Here is an 18,898-nt window from a genome sequence, read left to right as displayed (position 1 = left end):
CTACATGCTGGAATGGCACTCTCACATGGGCATCTAACAACTTGCATTGCATGGTCGACACCTTTACTCTCAAACCACTCTGCAGCTTGGCCTGTGTCATCATGGCCACACACACCTCCAGCTAAAAACTACAAGATTGTCCCTCTACCTGTGAGCTTATCCTGGCATGTTTTTAGCAGGGTAGAGGAATAATGTGGCCAGGAATTCTGTTCTCCAAATGCCTGGGACAGTGGCTCTAATCCTTTTGGCTGGCTGGTTATGGTGGCACATGTCCATATTTCTATCTATCCTGGAAGCTGAGGCAGGAGGATCCCTTGAGCTCAAGAGTTCAACACCAACTTAGGCAACATTACGGGACTGCCTCAATACATAATGAATGAATGAATGAATGAATGAATGAATGAATGGACCTTTTGTGGGGTCCTTACAGGGCATGAACAGAGCAGGTCAACAGCAAATATGAGATCCAGAGGAGAGTTGAAGCAGATAGATTCTGAATGGGATAATTATCAAAAGGGTCCTGGGCTAGGGATTGTCCCTATAGCTACCTTGCTGGGCTTCTTTTTATTGTTGTTATGTTTTATGTTGTTTTGATTTTTGTGGGAGGGTTTCCCCTTGTTGCCTCTACATCTCCAGTTCTGGGATTAGAGGCATGTTGCCACCATGCCTGGCTTCTTGGTAGGCTTCTTAATGTACCAGCTTGTTTTTCCTGACATGACATCTTTATATATAGGAGGAAACTGGGAATGCAAACAACTTGCTTGTTTGGTACTGTAGAAGTTTGCTATGAATTTAGTATAACAGTGCTTTAAAATATTAAATATACATATGGTCATATAACCCATTCATTTATATAATCATGCATTAATAAATATGCTTATCTGCTCAACATGTCTTCACAGAGAACCTACTATGCAGCAGGCACCATGAGGTTGAAGAGGTAGTAAAAACAGCATGCTGTGGGGTTGGAGAGATGGCTCAGCAGTTAGAGCACTTGTTCCTCTTGTAGAGGATCCAGGTTCAATTCCCAGTACCCACACGGTGGCTCATAACCATCCCTAATTCCAGTTCCAGGGGATCTAATGCCTTCTGACTTCTGTAGATACCAGGCACACAGGTGACTCATGCAAAACACTCATACACATAAAAATAAGTAAATCTAAAAAAAATGGTATGGCTTGTAGTCCCTTACACCTTACAAGGGAGAGACACAATGGAATGGTTGGTCTCTAGAGAAATAGACAAAACTTCAGTTGGGACAAACTCAAGGCCTTCTTCGGGCAACTGTTCCTGCCCCTGGGTATCCTGCTTAATAGCATGAGTGTACAGATAGTAGGTCCCATACTAAGTCAGAGGTAGTAAAAGTTGTCCATGATTAACCATACAAAGATTTAAAAAAGTAAAGTTCCCCTTCAAGTTCCTCTGCCACTCCAGAGACCCTCAGTGTATCTACACCCCTACAAACGAGACTTGTCTTTCCATTTCATTATCCGTAAGAGCTGGGAAGCCTCACAGTGCCCTATACATCATACATACAGAAGGCAGAGTCTGAGAGACATGAGGCTCACTGCTGTGGCTCAGGGCCTACATAGGACAGAGATGGGGTCTGCAAACAAGGTGAGGAGGAAAGGATGAGGACATGAGTTTTGATTCTCCAGAGATTGCAGGGCTTCAGGCTTCCAAGGACTTGCCAGACAGACCCCTATGGTTTCGAGACTCCAGCCACCATCTCTTATCTCTCCTCCCTGTAGCGTGTGCAGATTGGACATCTTCAGGTGGTGAAACCTCTGGACTCTGGAACTCAGCTATAGACTTGCAAGGCCAATAGAACAATGGAAATGGGGGCTTTGGAATATTTCCAAACAAGTCACACCCTGTCCCCCCTTTCCCTGCAACTACCAAGCTGACCAATGACCTCCAAACCAGGGACTGGTATCTGCCTGCCCAAGGATTTCCCACTCTGGCACATTTTACTTTCATCTAAACCCCCACTGCACTAAAGGAAAATATGGCTGAATTTGAACTGGGTTTGGTTGTGTGGCTACTTATGTGGAGAGTCACCTTCCTACGACATTATGGCCTCCAGGAGGGCCACTGCAATCCATGAGGTCTGTCAATTCTACTGCAAGCAAGGAATGTGTTTGTTCTTCCAAGGGGCAAAGATTCCCCCACTCAAAATGACGCTGCCACATTGTGCAACCAGGAACACTGGCTGTTGCTGATGTAAACAAGTGAGCAGGGCAGGCTCACCCAGGGTCGGGTTCTACTTTTCCCAGAGGTGTTTCTTATGAATGGCTGTGCCCAGTGAAGCAATTTCCTGCCTTGTAAACTTCTGCCCACCAAACCACATCTCCTATCTATCACTGCCTGGCTCAGGGTCATAAAACAATTCCCCTCAAACCAATCGGAGCTTGATCAAGAGTCCTTGAGTAGCAGGAAAATTACCTCTCCATCTGCACAAGTAATGACACTTTGCAAGTGAGTGGCTCTGCAGTTTCTGAATGTAAACATCATGCGCCTTACCCCATGCCCTGCCTCTGCTCATTTGAGATGTGGGGCCCATGGGTTTGATTCTCAGCCCTTGGGTTCACTCCACCAAGGCACCGGCTGCCTAGTGACCCATTCATTACCTTGACCTGAGGACCCCACAGCTGGGACAACACATTTTACCGTGTCAGATCATGATTTACAAGAGAAGTTCATGTAGGGGTACCAGGTCCATGGGGGTGGGTGTCAATAATGGACATAAGAAAACAGGTCAAAACAATTTCAGGAGCCCTTTGGTTTGGACATGCACTTTGTAGGCTGATTTCTCAACCTGGAATGTCTCTGCCATCCTTTGTCTTCCTGATGGACTGTCACTCATTCTTCCTGACAAAGTCCTTAATCTGCCAAGGAACATTTTCTACTTCCACCTAGGCAGGGCTTCCTCCAGTATGCTGCCACTGTACTTTCTGAAGTCTACACATTTGCTGATTTGTCTGTCTTTCCAGCCAGCCTGGGATCTCCTTCAGAGCATCTTGGAATCCCCTGCTTCTACCACAGTGCCTACCTGGCTCAAAGTGAGTGGGCACAACAGGGTCACTGAACAAGTGTGTAAATGAACACCTACTGCAACCCCCCCACCTAGGTAATTTGCATATTGAGAAGGTATGGAGAATATGCTGTAGTCAGGGAATTAAGACCTGGGTTAAGCTTGTCAACAAGGCATAATAGGTTCTCTGTCTTTAAGAAGTCTGAGATCTAGGGGCTGAAGAAATGAAGTAATTAAGAGTACTTGGCGCTCTTCCAGAGGACCTGAGTTTGGTTCCCAGCACCCACATGGGGGCTCACCTTCCAATGCACATTTATACATGCAGACAAAATAGTCATATATAGATCAAATAAAATAAATATCTTCAAAAATTTAAAGAAATCTGATACCCAATCATTTTTCTGTAAATGGTAGCAATCCTGGAAGGTGGAATTCAGAGAGTAGACCTGAGAATAGGTGGGATCCTCCCCTCCTCTTCTCCCTCCTCCCTTTCCCCCTCCTCCCCCTTCTCCTCCTCTGAATGCCTGAACCTCAGGCTTAGAAGCTGATATGGATCTGAAAGAGGCCCATTTTTCTCTTCTCTCCATGGTTTTGACTTTCACTTTTGGAGTGTTTTTTAAAAAGTCACAGTTGTTATTTGTCACAGTACCACAGTAGCCATTAAGCATCACCCAGAGCCACCATTTCCTCTTTCCTGTCTCCTCATCCCCATCTACAGAGGTAGTCAGTGACAGGCTCCTTGGTTTGACTCTCAGAAGCCTCCAGGGATTAGGGTTGATGATGGTGACAACATATGTGTATTTGACTCCAACTCCACAACCTACTTACATGCACACATTCAAAAGATTATTGCTGAGTACCTACTATGCTCGAGGTGCCAGATACTGGTGACAAAAATGAACAAAACACCATGTCTCTGCCTCACTGAGCTTGCGTTCCAGCAGGGAAAGACACTGGGTGGGTGGGTGGGTGGTGTTGGTGGTGGCAAATTGGGCCTAGCTATCATGATACCTCTCTTGGTCCTCCAAGTGCAATAAGAGGCAAGAGCTTATTTTATAGGGCACTCTTCTATGAGCCTGGAAGTGAGTTTTGTGCTCTTGTATCTCGTTTAATCTGTGGCCAACTCCATTTTCAACTGCTGTCCAATGATCCCTCAGCTGATAAGTGGTAGAGCTAAGACTGGGTAACTCCCTTTGGAAGTGCACCCAGGGTCTAGTGCACATTAGGCCAGCAACAACCACTGAGCTACCCCAGAACAAGACTCAGCTCTATGTTGCAGAAGTAAATTTGTTACTAGAGGAACAAATGAGATGAATGGTTAAACCTAACTACTGCGGCTACCTGTTGTTCTGTATCCATGATACAAGCATGAGCAACGCCCTTGAGTTTTCCATTTACTTACTGATTTGAGCCATTCTCAAGTATTTTTAGCTCCTGAAAGATTTTATAAAGATTAAGAAACAAGCATTTTTCTCATTATCAACCATGCTGATAAAGCCCCCCCTCAAAAGAGATGAATCCCAAAATGTTCTACAAAAGTAATGAGCACCTTAGATTCTATTTCTGAGTTTGGAATTAAAGTCTTTGAATGAGGCTGAGTGGTGACTCCCAAAAGCAGTGACTTGTAAACCAAGTAAACCTTGGTATCTTTAAGTGCTAAGAAGAAAAAGGGTCTTTGCAAATGTGATCAAGGAACCTAATCTCAGGTAATACTATGGACCCCAAATATCATATATAATATTTAAAATATGGAAAGAGGGAGATTCAACACAGAAGGGAAGGGAAGATAGTCACAGTGGGAGATTGGAGTTATGTGGCCACAAGCCAAGGAATGCCCACAAGCCACTAGGTCCTGGGAGAGCATGGAAGGGCAGTTTGCTGTGAGAGCCTCTAGAGGTTCTAATCCTGATGCGGGCTCAGCAACACTAACGTTAGGCTTTTTCTGCCTCCACAGGGCTCACTCACTGAGAGATGTGGGCATGTGGTACAGTTTGTAATCCCAGCTGCTCAGGAGGTGGAGGCAATAATAAGATCACTAATTTGGGCCATGTTAGGGAATATAGCAAGACTTCATCTCAGCAACAAACAACAATAACAAATCCCCCAAACTGCAGGAGCTGGGAATATAAATCAGTGCAGAGAGCTTGCAGTGATACAGCTGGGCAGTGGTAGTGCACACATTTAATCCCAGCACATAGGAGGCAGAGGCAGGCAGATTTCTAAGTTTGAGGCTAGCCTAGTCTACAGAGCAAGTTACAGGACAGCCAGGGCTGCACAGAGAAACCCAGTCTCAAAAACCAAAAACAACTACAAAAAAACAAAACAAAACAACAACAAAAAAGACAAAGCAAAAACCACACACACACACACACACACACACACACACACACACACACACACAAACAACAGAAAAACAAAACAAAACAAAAAAATCCCCAACTTTGTATATCCTTTTCATAATGAATTTGGAATAACTTGTATTATTTTATTACAGATGTCAAGACAATAGGACATAGGAAAGAACTCTTCTTTGGGAATTTAACAGTGCATATATTGTGAGAAAAGCAAATACTAAAGACTTTCTTCTGTGGTGTGTTGGCATATATACACACATGCAAGTCTTAAGAGACTAGCTTGGGTGACTCTGCTTTTGACACAGTTCCCTCTGTATTTCCTCTGCTTGCTGCTCCTTAAAAAGTGTTTTTTCTCTCTACACTCAGGAAAAAGAGTTCACCCAGGGGTGTGTGTGTGTGTGTGTGTGTGTGTGTGTGTGTGTGTGTGTGTGTGTAGTACTGTACACGCCAAGGATTCAGTTATAAAACAGCCAGGCTATAAGTCTCAGTAGACAATTCAGTATTTGCACAGTGGAATGACCCCTGCATGGAGGAGTCTGAGGAGAGGAAGAGAGAGGGAGAGACAGAAAGGGGGAAGGAGGAGACTAAGAGGCATTAGTGCATCTGATTGCTGTTTGTTATGAATGGCAACCCTGTGATGAGTTGGGGAAAACTGTATCTCTGTCATCATCCCTGCCACGTAGTCTGCTGTCCGACAATTGCTTGTTATCCAGAGTGGCTTTTGATGCATTTAATTCCCTATTCAAAGGGAGCTATCAGCCAGCTTTACCTCTAGCACAGCTGGCTCCTGCCTCCTCCTGACTTTGTCCTTTCCTGGCTCCCAGAGTCTTCCTGGGACCCCTGTTCCCTGCCCCCACCTCATTTAAGAAACAAGGACAAGTTCCAGCTTCCTGGGGCTCTCCATAGCCTCCCAAGTGTCCCATTCTATCTTCTTTCCCTTGGGAAGTCTCCCAAGGCAAGCCCTCTCTCCTTGGATTTGCTCTTCCTAAGCCTCAGTTTACCACTTCATTTGCCATGTACCATAGAAACAAAAGCATTTGACCAAATGCCCAGCACCACACAGGTGATAAGGAAATCTTGATTAACATCTGGAAGCATCAACCCAGCTCAGGAAAGAATGCATACCCCTACAGCGTGTGCAGGTTTCAGAGATCCAAGCCATTGACATTAACCCTGTCACTCCTCAAAGGACCTTAAAAATCAGTACGGTTATTACCATTGCAGTTTTCCATATGACCTCCGTGCTGATCCTAATCAAAGTAGCTGGACTCCAAGAAGTCTATCAAAGGCCTGCCCCCAACTGTGAGTGGAGGGCTCCGACTCTCAGCTGCATTGTATTCTTATCCACCTGAATTCCACAGCAAACAGAACAAGCTATCTGTACCTTGGGAGGGGAGGCGCCACCACCACTGGGCTCAGAATAGTTTAGTGCAGGTTTTCATTAAGGATTTCATTTGCTACCCATGGGTGTTAAAATGAAGAGGGTCTAACCCAGGATGCTGCCTAGAACACGAGTGGTCCTGGGAGAAAAAGCCATCTGTTAGTTTGTGTTTGGTGGGTAAAGAAGGAGCTTAGAGAATGCCGGTGATTAAGGGAGGAATGGATGAGGCTTCTTCAAATCTTCAGAATTGGCAGTTTCCACCTCAACCCCCCATTAGTAGGTACCTTTCTCCCTCTTTTAGCTGAAGGGGTATTAGGAAGGGCCTGCCTGGTTCTCCCTTCTGTATAACTTGGTTCAAATAGGGTTTGGCTAAGAAAAATTAAGACAGCCAGGTGGTGGTGGTACACTTTAGTTCTAGTACTCAGGAGGCAGAGACAGGTGGATGTCTGTGAGTTCAAGGCCAGCTGTACCTAACTACACTTCCTCCCTCTCCTTGTACAGATGACCCTGTGGATCAATAGGACCTCTGGTCCTCAGTTATTGCAACAATGCCAAACAATCTGTCAATGCACATGCTTGCTGGTCCCCAAACAGTGTGATCTGGCTATACATAGGGTTCCAGCCAAGGTTGAGGCTTCATGCTTTTCTGGAACTGGACATGCCCTCTAAAAACTTTTAAAACAGATTTTATTTATGTGCATGTACCTGCTTGTCTGTGTATGCCATGCCCTCTGAAGCAAGCGAGAGAGCAAGGAGAGGGTGCTGGGTCCTCTGGAGTTATAGTTACAGGTGAGGAGCTTAACATGGGTGCTAGGAACTAAAGCTGTGCCCTCCACATGAGCAATTGCTGTTAACAACTGAGCCATCTCTCCAGACCCTGAACTTGTCCTTTTAGGTCACCCTGAGTAGTGCAAGGAGATCTTTGCTATCTATGTGTGTGTAGTGCTTGCCCCTGCCCTGGCTTCATCTCAACCTAATTATGAATGCTCTTCACCACTTCAACCCCAAATTACAGTCCAGGCAACCCAGGAGCCAGTAGGGACCAGTATTTTATATTTATCTGTTCCTGTTTTGAGCACACAGTAGGTCCTCAGCAAAATTTCCCAGCTCTCTGAGAATGGCCATCTTCCACTATAGTGGGATATATGAAAACCCTGCCACCCAGGGAGTGTCACTATAGTTCTCTTGTGTCTACTTTCTCTGGAAAATACTTGTTGGAAAGTAGAAAAAACACAGGCCAGCAGGATTTGCTATAGAAGAGGAGGCAGAACTAGGTCAGGGCAGGGTCCTTCCTCCCAAATCAGCATTGAATTCGTTAGTATCCTCAACAGAGAATGGACCAAGGATGTGTTGGCATCTGCAAGAGCCCCTTTTCCTGGGCCCCAAACAGTCCTAAGGGAGGCCAAGAAGGCATGAAAAAGCCTAGAATCAATGCTTAAAATGAGATTTTAGAAGTTCTCCACTACATCTTTCTCCCTTATACTTTTTTTCTTTAAGAATAGAATTGGCTCTATGACCTTGTCCATGTGATGTCTGATGGTTCAATGACTGTTTCCCACATCAAAGCATGAGAAAGCTAACACTTGAAGAAGACTACACGGGTGCCAGCCATCTTCAATGGACTCACTGGGAAATCTCAGAGACCAGGCCAAGGGTTCTTGGTGAAACCATAACAGGGGAGGAGGTATGAGAAACAGGAGACTCTGCGCAGTGACAAAATAAATTGCTTTAATGGGAGGCTTCCTGAGATGGCTGTCAGCCAGTCAGTATCCCTGCCCTGGGATTTATTGGAGGATTCACTTGCTGAGCCCCAGGCCCGCACGAAGCTAGGGCATCATGCTGCCACTATGCCCCACCCCTCTAGAGATCCAGAGGTGTGTCTTAACATCAGGAGAACAGAGATAGCTGGCACTCTGTCAAAGTATGCCATCCCTGTGGCCGCAGGGGAGGTAAAGAGATTCATTTCCCACTCTGGGTGTTTTTCCATTGGGAGCGGGGAGGGAACAAGTTACTCTTGGAATTTCAACTCTGACCTTTACAAAGAAAAGTGATAGACACTTCAGTATGATATACAGGGTTGGGGTGGATACCTGGAAGGGAAATTGCACTTAATTACAATAGTTTATAGTTTACACCCATTGGACAAATTTACTTCTTTAGAAGAAATCTTGAGATCATCTGGGATGGGAGAGGGAGTCTGTCAGTATTTACAGTGTCTGGCTCAGTTCAATAGCACACGTCCTCCTAGGTCCTCCTGGTCATTTCAGTAACAGATTCAAGTTTTTGCATCAGTTTGTTCAATGAAGGATTGCAGCGTAGACTCCATGGTTTTCTCACTTCCTGTTGCACCACTTGGCACCGGCCACCTCTGGGAGAAACAAGAGCACTTGGCTTCTCCGGAGAGGCATCATGACAATACTGCAGAGAAGGGAAGCTAGGCTTCAAGCTGCACCTCAAGAGAGCAGGTCGTTCAAGGTGCCTGCAGGGTGTCAGCTCAGTAGGGACCTCTCCTGGGCTCCCTCGTTGGGTCACTGGGCTTTTCTATGACAGCTGCCCAGAGAGATTTGATGGTGTGGAAAATGGGGTCCTTGTTGCTGCACACAAAGTGAGTGGTTATGTAGGCATCACCAGGCTTGCAGTGGACACTGCAGAGAAAGAGAGAGAGAGAGAAAGGCTTAGCTGTGTGCACGTAGGCCATCGGCTTCTCCAAGAGAGGGAACCCACAGCTCAGCCAGCAAAGTACCGGGAGGCTGGGGGCTGGGATGGGTAGGCACTCAGCTGCATCCCACTTGCTGAAGCACATTCCCCGTAGGAAAGCTTTCCCTGACATTTCTGAGGAAAGAAGTCCATTGCTGGAGACCCTGAGATAGCCCTGATTTGCTGACCTTACCCCTAAAGTGGGGTTTTGTGACAATGGCATTCCTATAGTGCTCAGGGAGATCACACAAACAGCAGGGTGGGTTGCTCTGGGCTTCTTGTGGAAGTCTCTTCCTAAGACCTCAAAGAGCACGGTGCCCTAGACCACTACTTCCCAAACTTGGATGGAACAATCAGGACAAGGATCCTGCTAAAACAGATGCATTTCTGGTTCTTAGGCCTGGAGTTTGCATTTGTAGTTTAAAAATTCTTTACATTTATTTATTTGTGTGTGCATGCACCCACAGTGCACATGTGGAGGTCAGAGGACAACTTGTATGAGTCAGTTCTCCTCTTCCACTATGTGAGTTCCATGGTCAAACTCAGGTTGATGGGCTTGGCAGCAAGCTCCTTCACCAGGTGAGCCACCTTACCTGCCCCGGGGGTGTACATTTCTAAGAACTCTTCAGGTTCTGCTGATGCTGCTGATCTATCAGAAGCAGCAAGGCCATAAAGCCAGTGAGAAAAATAAATGCCCTTTTACTCAAAGTTTCCACAAGGGAGAGGGCTTTGGAAAGGGCGGGGCTGGAGAGATGGCTCAGGCATTAAGAAGAGCTCTGGCTGCTCTTCCAGAGAACTCAGGTTCAACTCCCAGCACCCACATGGTAGCCCACAACTGTCTGTAACTCCAGTTTCAGGTGGTCTGACCCCTTCACACAGACATACATGCAGGCAAATGAGTGCACATGAAATAAACATGAATTAATTTTAAAAAGAACTTTTAAGGGTTGTTACCATTAGGAAAAGAAGCCAAAGGCTGATAGTGTTTGATGCCACACATCTGGGTGGGCCAGGGAAGGAGACCTCAGAGTGTCTGGAGCCACCCTCTGGGAGGAGCCACAGGACCCATGTGAGATAGCCTCACCTTCCAGAGCCCAGGGCTTCCCTGTGATTATTTCAGAAAATCATTACTCTCAGAGTCATTTTCCCCTTTCTTTTCTTCCCACCCTTTCACTTTTGTTAACACTACAGGTTTTCCTTTCGGCCTAGTGGCTTGTTCTCTCAAGATGTTCCTTTCAAACATACATCACATTCGGTGTGAACCGGTATAAACACATGCCTAAACACAGGCCTATTATCCCATTATTTTCTTACTAATCAGTGCTCTCAACTATGACCCCATGAGGCTATCACAACGTCATGACAGATTTTAAAAAGCAAGGTTCAGAGTGAGCTGGGATGGTCCAATGGTTCAGAACCAGGAAGACTGGAACCAGAGCCTCAGGTTGGTTTTGGGTGACCTCCAGCATGAGTCAGGGGCTAAGAGCATTCTTTCTATTTAGACTTTGTTTTTAGTCAGATTATTCTTCATGCTTCAGGTTCTTCCTCTATAGAAGGGGAGCTTCAGTGGGCTTGGTTGCATTAGCCCAGCTGAAGCTGCCTCAGAGGTGTGAGCACGGTCATTATTGATAATGCCCAGCACTGACTCCTTCCTCTGGTCTTGCTGCTCTTGAGGGCTCCTAAGAGTGGGCCTGAGCTGTGCATTTGTGTGAGGAGCTGGCTTTCTGGTCCTCCTACATTCTTGAGGCCTTGGTCAGGATCCTCTGATACCCTTTGCCTCCTCTTCTTACCTCTGCCCACCCCCACTCTCAAGTCTCTTTACTTCCCACAATCAGCCCCTCCCCTTCTCCTTCCAATTTTCAGATTTCAGGTGGAAGAGAGAGAAAATGGCTTGTGACCTCGAGGGTCTCAATAGAAGAGCAAACACGAAGGGTAGATAAGGAGACGCCAGTGAGATTCTATGACCTGTCATTAGGGATGGGCTTCCCAGCTATCAGATGTTTGCTCACATAATAAAATGGTGGCAGAGCCCTAAATGTTGTCAAGGGAACTGGAATTATTTGCTCCCCTCAGAGTCTAAACATAAACATCTGATAAGGTGTGCACTGGGGTCCTAGCACACCCAGTTCCATGCCCCCCCCCCCCCCCGGCCCAGAGGATCATTGTATGACCTTCTGTCTGAGGGGTGTGGTAGCTGAGGCCTTCATCCTCAGAGTATTTGTTTCATAATGGTGGTAGCTAACACATCCCGAAATTCCATCGTGTGCAGACACTATGTTTAGGGCTTTGCTTACACAGCCTTTTATCTATCATCATTTTGAACATGTATTTATTGCAAGTGTACAGACATTCACATGCCACAGCTTGTGCATGGAGGTCAGAGGACACCTTGCAAAAGTCAGTTCTCCCTTTCCACCATGTCGGTGCTGGGGAGCTACTCAGGTCACTGGCCTTTACCTACTGAGCTATCTTGCTGGCCTCCATCCACCCTTTGAGGTAGGTGGCTGTTATTTATTCATTTAACCTATTACTGAGTGTCTGTTATGTGTCCAGGGTGTGCAACTGTGAACAGGACCAGCCTATAATTCACACAGCTTATATTCTAGTGAGTTTGAACAATGTGCCACTAAACATCACATGCATATATATCCTATGTCACCAGCTTTTAGGAGGAGATGAATACTCTTAGAAAACAAGCCTGGTAAGTTAGGCTAACTTGAGGGACTCATTTAGGGAGGTTGTGACATTTGAATTGAATCAAACGAAGGAATAAGCATGGAAAGCCCCACAAATTGTGCTCCAGGCAGAAGAGGCCAAATGTACAACACTGAGTGTGGCCACTTGCTGGCTGTTGAGTCCCTGGTTCCACTTAAGCCCAGGGAGCAAAGGAGGAGCAGAAAAAAGTATGAAGATAGTAGCAGCAGCAGTAGCAGTAGCCTGATCACCCAGAGCCTTGTAAGCTACAGGAGAGTTTTGACAGGGGAGGGACATGCTTGATTTATCTCTTGAAGAGATCAATCGGGCTGCTGCAATCAGACCACAGCATTGTGTGTAAGAGTAGAAGTGAGAGCAGGGCGCTGGTGGCACACGCCTTTAATCCCAGCACTTGGGAGGCAGAGGCAGGTGAATCTCTGAGAGTTCGAGGCCAGCCTGGTCTCCAGAGGGAGTGCCAGGATAGGCTCCAAAGCTACACAGAGAAACACTGTCTCAAAAAACCAAAAATAAATAAATAAATAAATAAATAAATAAATTAATTAATTAATTAAAAAAAGAGTAGAAGTGGGAGTCAAGGGCCACTGAAAGAGACTAGCTAGAGACAAGAGAAGCCTGAGCTTGGGCTAAGATAGTACCCATGGGAGTGGTGAGGTATTCTAAAGGACTCCTAGTAGAACTTAACTGATGGACAGGATGTGGGGTATGGAGAAAAGAATTAAGGTCTCTTGTAGGAAAGGAGGGCAGGGGTTTTAGAAATGGGATTATAAAACAAGGAAGTAATTGGGGGGTGAAGAGTTCCTATTTTTAATGGGCTCAATTTGAGAGGTGTGCTGCACATATTAGGCATACATGTGTCTCACTAAAGATAACACTGTCAATGAACTCTCAGAGGGCAGGACTGCCTTGGAGACAGATCACAGGTGCCATCAGTATATGCGCTTGGCCCAAAGTCATGGAATTGGTGGTGTGAGCATTGATGAGAAGAGGCCAAAGAGTGCTCCAATATTGAGAAGATGAGTTGCCAGCTAAGGGTAAGAGAAGGAGTATTGAGTGCTACAGGAAGAGTTGGTGTCTAAAATTCCAAAGGGAAAAGGAGGGAATAATGGGCTGTGGTATGGCATAAGAAAGCAGCCTGGATCCACAACATGAAGGTGGTAGTGATCTGGACAGAGTGGAGTATGAGGCTGGAAGCCAGCCTGGAGTGGCCTCAAGACTGAAATGAAAGTAAGAAAAGAGATAAGATTGGTGAGAACAAACAGCCCAATTCTATTATTAATTCCTGTCCGGTTAATTGAAAGTATTCATTATACTTATAATTTTAGAGATGTGGGAACTACAATCTACATGAACTGTAAGTAAAATGCATAGGGACTTACAATGGCAAAGCTTGCATGCTTAGTTATGAGGTAAGATCATCTGATAGGGGCTAGAGAGATAACTCAGAGGTTAAGAGCACTTGCTGTTCTTACCAAGAACTGGAGTCCAGTTCCCAGCACCCATATGGCACTCATAAGCATCTATAACTCCAGTCTCAGGGAATTCAACACATCTTTCTGGCCTCCTTGGGCACTATTATGTACATGGTGCAGAGATACACGCAGGCAAAACATTAACACACATAAAACAAAAATAGATGTTTATAAAAAAAATCCGAGTGAGACTATAGGGGGAAATGAATGTTCTTAGTCATTTATAAACATCCTTCTCATTCTCTGGACACACTGAGGGTCACTAGCAGCAGAAACCAGATGTGACCTAGCTTCCATAGACTTGATGTTCTCTTGGGTCAAACATGGAGGGATACATTCTACTGCAATCTTGCAGTCAGTCCTTGTAATGATCCCATGCAGGAGATTTCATTGCATACAGAAGGAAACTGAGGCTTGACATATTCCCCGAGCATGAGTAGAAGGTGGTAGAATTTTGAGTCTGGATCTGGCCAACTCCCAGGCTTAGCACTCCTAGCCATCAGACCATCTTGCTTCCCTCGACAATGAAGAAGGCTTGATGAGAAGGGACAGCTGTAGAGGACTCACAATGAAGCAGCCCACCTTCTCTTGCCAGCACCTCTGGGGGCTTCTCTTGCCCTCTCCATAAACTAGGAAGTGAAAGAGTGGGTAGAGAGAACTATGGGAAGCAGGGCTCAGCTCACAGCCAGCACACTTTAGTTGTGACTGAAGCCATTGCTTGGTGTAGTCTCTGCTACACAGGAGCTCAGACACAAACCTCTCAGAACGTAACACACAATACCCAAGAGCTGAAGGGGAAAGAGACAAATTCTCCAGAAAGGACAGGTGGCAGGAGCTACAGGGGGAAGCTTGGCAGCCAAGGACTCCTGAAACTCCATCCTGGAGGATACTGAGGCAGGTCTGTAGTAGCAACAGTAAGTACTGGAATCAGACAGTTACAAGTCTACAGTCTAGATTTAGCTTCCTTATACATGCCCAACCCCGCATCATTATTATGCTGTTTAAGCATGCATAGCTATCAGAAGCCTGTGAACAGCACTTGGGAGGCAGATGAAAGAAGATGATTGCAAAATTGATGCCAGACTTGTTTGTATAGTGAGTTCCAAGCCAGTCAAAGATCCTTCCTTTTGGATCTAGGTTCCCAAATGCTGTTCCCTTCCTGTTAACACATAAGCACACTTCCTCCTGTCTTCCAGGAAAACAGCAACTGGTTCAGAGGCCACCCAAAGCATTCAAACCATCATCTCAAAACAAACAAACAAACAAACAAACAAGAGAGAAAGAAAGCTCTTGGGAGGTGATTGCTGTGGGGTTTATAATTGTATGAAATTATTCATATCTCTCTTCATCTTTGAGCCTCAGTTTTCTGCATAAAAATATCTCTTTAGCAGAAGGAATAGGGGGGTTAGCCAGATAATACATGGTAGAACAGCAGCTTAAATGTTTGTTGGAAATTGGAGGTACTAAAAAGTATCTGTTCTGAATCCATTCCTCTATCTATCTATCTATCTATCTATCTATCTATCTATCTATCTATCCATCCATCCATGCATTGTCTACCCATCCACTCATTGAATAGTCACAAATGGCCCAAGCATTTGGCAAAACACAAAAGGCTTGGGTACTCCTGAACCACTTGCTTTTTTTTTCTAGAAGGGAGAGAGAGAGAGAGAGAGAGAGAGAGAGAGAGAGAGAGAGAGAGAGAGAGAGAGAGAGAGAGAACCTGTCTGCTAAGCAACAAGGGGAACAGTGATCTAGAGCCTAGACCTAAGATGATAAGCCTTCAGGAGAAATGACCATAATCTTGAGACATGTTGCTGCCAGGGCCTCCTATGACCACATATAGACCAAACACTGAGGTGGATGCTGAAGAAGGCAGAAGGAGAGACAATGGCTTCATAAAAGAGCACAGACAGAAGAAGGAATGTAGAGGGAGCTTCCCACTGCACCTGAATATGCCCATGACAGCCTGTTAGGCACTTTTGAGACAAAGTAGGGTTTTCCCATTCATAAAGCAAGCAGCAGTCTTAGTGGGGGAAAACAGCCCAAGCTCACACAGCAGGAACTGATGGAGTCAGAATTAATTCAGGTGTCCTGGTTTTTCCTACCACAATACAAAGCCTACAAAATAGCACTGTCCAGGGTGTATCTCCATGACCCAGGCATGGCACGCACTAGCTGCTGGTTCCCCACACACACATCAGCACATGGACTGTTATGAGAAGCCCTTCCCAGCAGGCTCTGTTTAACCTAGAAGTTCCTAGAACATATTTGACCAAGGACCCATTCTCTCTCGTATATCTCACATGCCCTAACACCTAGCAATGGTTTTGAAACCATCTCTCTTCCTTCTCTGTCAGAGTTTCTTTATGAGACCACTGTCTCTTCATGGAGAACAATTTAAAATGAAGAAAGAACAAAAGCTGCTCATGTCCCTGGTGCCTCTGGAACAGGGGGTGTATAGACCATCTTCACTCCAGTCTACTCTTTTCCATTCTTCCTTCTGCTTTGGTTTGAAGGAAGTTTTCTGTTTGGAACTTAGCACAAAGTTTAATTTTTTACTCAAGTTCCCAACCACTGACAACAACAAAAGCATTGATGATTACCATGGGCATTTTCAAGAGAGAGGATAGGTGTTTAAATGGAAAGAGTTCAGGATTTGGAGTCAAAGACTGACTGATGTCTGGGGGCTAAGTTCATCTGCATGACCTTGGGTAGATCACTTTCCAGTCTGGGTTTATGTCTTTGAATTTAGAAGACTGCAATTGAATGAAAATGACGAGACAATGTTCACCAGAGAGAGGTATACACTACAAAGCCATTACATTTTTCTTTTGAGACAATGCTCCTCTTGCCTCAGTTTCCTTTGTCCTGCTATTGTAAGCATGTACCACCATGCCCACCTGAATGTTTTTAAATAATTCTTATTCATATAATGAACATCTTCAATGTTGCAGAGATGAGGATCTGGCCCCTTATGAGATGTCCTGGAATATAGAGACATAATGGGTCAAGAAAGCTGCCCTTGCAACTTCAAGGTTGACTAGCCACTCTGCCCAGCGGAGGGCAGAAACCACGTGGGGGCAGACGGCAGCATCTTTGGGAGCTTCTTGAAGCAGGTTAAGAGACTATTTCCTGAATCCAGAGGACTCGTTTCAACAGGCAAGCATCAAAGTCAATGTGGGAAAGACAGGGCTAATTAATCACTGCCCTGTCTAGGGCTGCCCAAGCGGTAGATGGATTGATAAAACCTTTAAAAGAGGAAGGTATTCCCAAGGAGGGCTGCTGCGCCTGGCTGCCCCCCTGACTGAGATTGGTGAGCACAGATAAATGTTTTCCCTGATGGTTACAAAGAGTGGGAAATGGCACAGGAGTCAGGAGTCGAAGGGCAGGGCAACGGAGGGTTGTCTTTTAATCTTCTATTGGGTGAGAGAAGAGTGGTAGAGTGGGTCCCACACACCTCTCCTTCTAGCTCCAATTTTGGAGCCCAGCAACCCAAGCTATGTGTTTAGCATCCAGGATATGCCAGGCTCTTAATATACACGTACTCTTCAAATCTTTGGAACCAGTAGAAGGTCCAACTGTTATTTTCAAGATGAAGACATGAAGGCTCAAAGAAAGCAGTAGAAGCTGCCCTACTTCACTCTAGGGCAGTGGTTCCCAACCTTCCTACTGCTGTGACCTTTTATTACAATTCCTCACGCTGTGGTGACCCCCAACCATAAAATTGTTTCATTACTTCATAACTGTCATTTTGCTACTGTTATGAATCATAATGTAAACATCTGAGACACAGGATATCTGATATGAGTCCCCAAAGGGGTCATGACCCACAGGTTGAGAACCACCGCTCTAGGGCCAGAAGATGAGTCAAGGAAGGAGTTAAGACTCCTGGGCCCATAAAAGAATCGGATTGGAAGCTCGGAGCAGTGGGTAAGGTGTGACTTATGGGGGGGGAGGGGAGGAGGGGAGACATCAACGAGATCAAACCTTGATGAGTGCTTCTGACATGAAGTTCAAGGCTGTCGCCTCCTTATCTAGCAATCGATAGGGGCCAAACAGTTCCCACAGTACACAGACCCTGGCTGCTGAAAGGTCTTATTGTGTTACTCTGGAATCCACAACTGTATTCAGACACTGTGTCCTGTTTTCTAGTTCTCGGTGTCCTGTCTGGCTGTCTGAGCTACAGCCCTCCCTGTTGTCTTTATTACTCCATCACCTCTTTGGGAGGAGGGGATTACTCACCTTCTGAGGCAGTGACTAAGCTGCTAGACCCCCCCTCCCACTTTTGTGTGCACCAGGAAGTTGAGTTTAAGTTTCTTAATAAACCATCAAATGGGCACAATCCTCTGAAAGAGTCACACTGCCTGCTGGGGAGTCCCCAAAGGGTTAGCACAATTAGGCTGGTCCTTGGGCTTATTGTGCCTGGGCACCGTATGGGTCCTGGACCAAGAGAATCAGTCCAAAGACCCCTCATTCGCCTTTCTCTTTCCCCACTGACCACCTTTGCAAAGCTGGTGACACAACAGACATCCTGACCTTCCCATCCCATCCTGGAAAAACCCTTTCCATGGACCATCAACCATCCCAGTCAGGAATGCTCAATTCCAGTGTCTGACAGCAGCACTGTGCCATCCAGATTCCAGTGACTCATCCAACTTCAGTCTGCATTTAATACTCTTGCTGGGGAGCAATAAGCCCTTTTGGCCTGTGGCCTATCTGTTTTGCCCTCTGACCTCAGGGATTCTCTTTAGCAGGTAACTAAAGGAAAGTCTCATAATAAAACCATGTGGATGAGCATTTACTCACTCCTTTGGTATCTTGACATTCTGAATCATCACACGTACACACACACACACACACACACACACACACACACACACACACACACACACACGCATATACATGCATGCACATGCACACCCTGGCCCCTCCAGTTGGCATTACCTGTTTACTGGAAGACATGCTGGTGAGAGTATTGATGCTACTGGTATCTGTGACCACCATCGCAGATGGAAACCGGGAGGTGTGGGAATACTGAGGGGGTTCCTGTTTATGTGCATACACTGGAGAGACAGAGAGAAGATGAACTCATTATATCCAGTCACAATGCCACCATAAGCCAAACTGTAGCTCTTATTCCTCCTATGGAAAAATTCTAGTTCTTTAATCAAGGTACTCAATCTTGGCTTGGTCTCCTCCCTTGTAAAATATGGATGACATCTATTGTAGGAAAATATTATATTTA

At 45.7% G+C, this 18,898-nt stretch overlaps 1 protein-coding gene across 4 annotated transcripts in view; it reads right to left on the bottom strand.

Annotated features, from left to right (window-relative positions):
• Positions 1 to 8,422: 8,422 nt before the first annotated feature.
• The window catches only part of Hnf1b (HNF1 homeobox B), a 52,646-nt gene continuing 42,170 nt past the window's right edge, over positions 8,423 to 18,898 (bottom strand). For all 4 annotated transcript variants that reach the window (XM_027426440.2, XM_027426441.2, XM_027426442.2 and 1 more), the window contains exons 8-9: positions 18,598 to 18,716; positions 8,423 to 9,414 (exon numbers count right to left, since the gene is read on the bottom strand). In XM_027426440.2, the coding sequence (XP_027282241.1) occupies positions 9,394 to 9,414; positions 18,598 to 18,716 (140 nt within the window). In that variant the 3' untranslated portion in view covers positions 8,423 to 9,393. The remainder of the gene's footprint in view (positions 9,415 to 18,597; positions 18,717 to 18,898) is intronic.

Source organism: Cricetulus griseus, chromosome 7 (genome assembly GCF_003668045.3).
Source record: "Cricetulus griseus strain 17A/GY chromosome 7, alternate assembly CriGri-PICRH-1.0, whole genome shotgun sequence".
NCBI lineage: Eukaryota > Metazoa > Chordata > Mammalia > Rodentia > Cricetidae > Cricetulus > Cricetulus griseus.
Note: the sequence above shows the minus strand (reverse complement) of the source record. Positions and strands in the feature narration are given on the sequence as shown.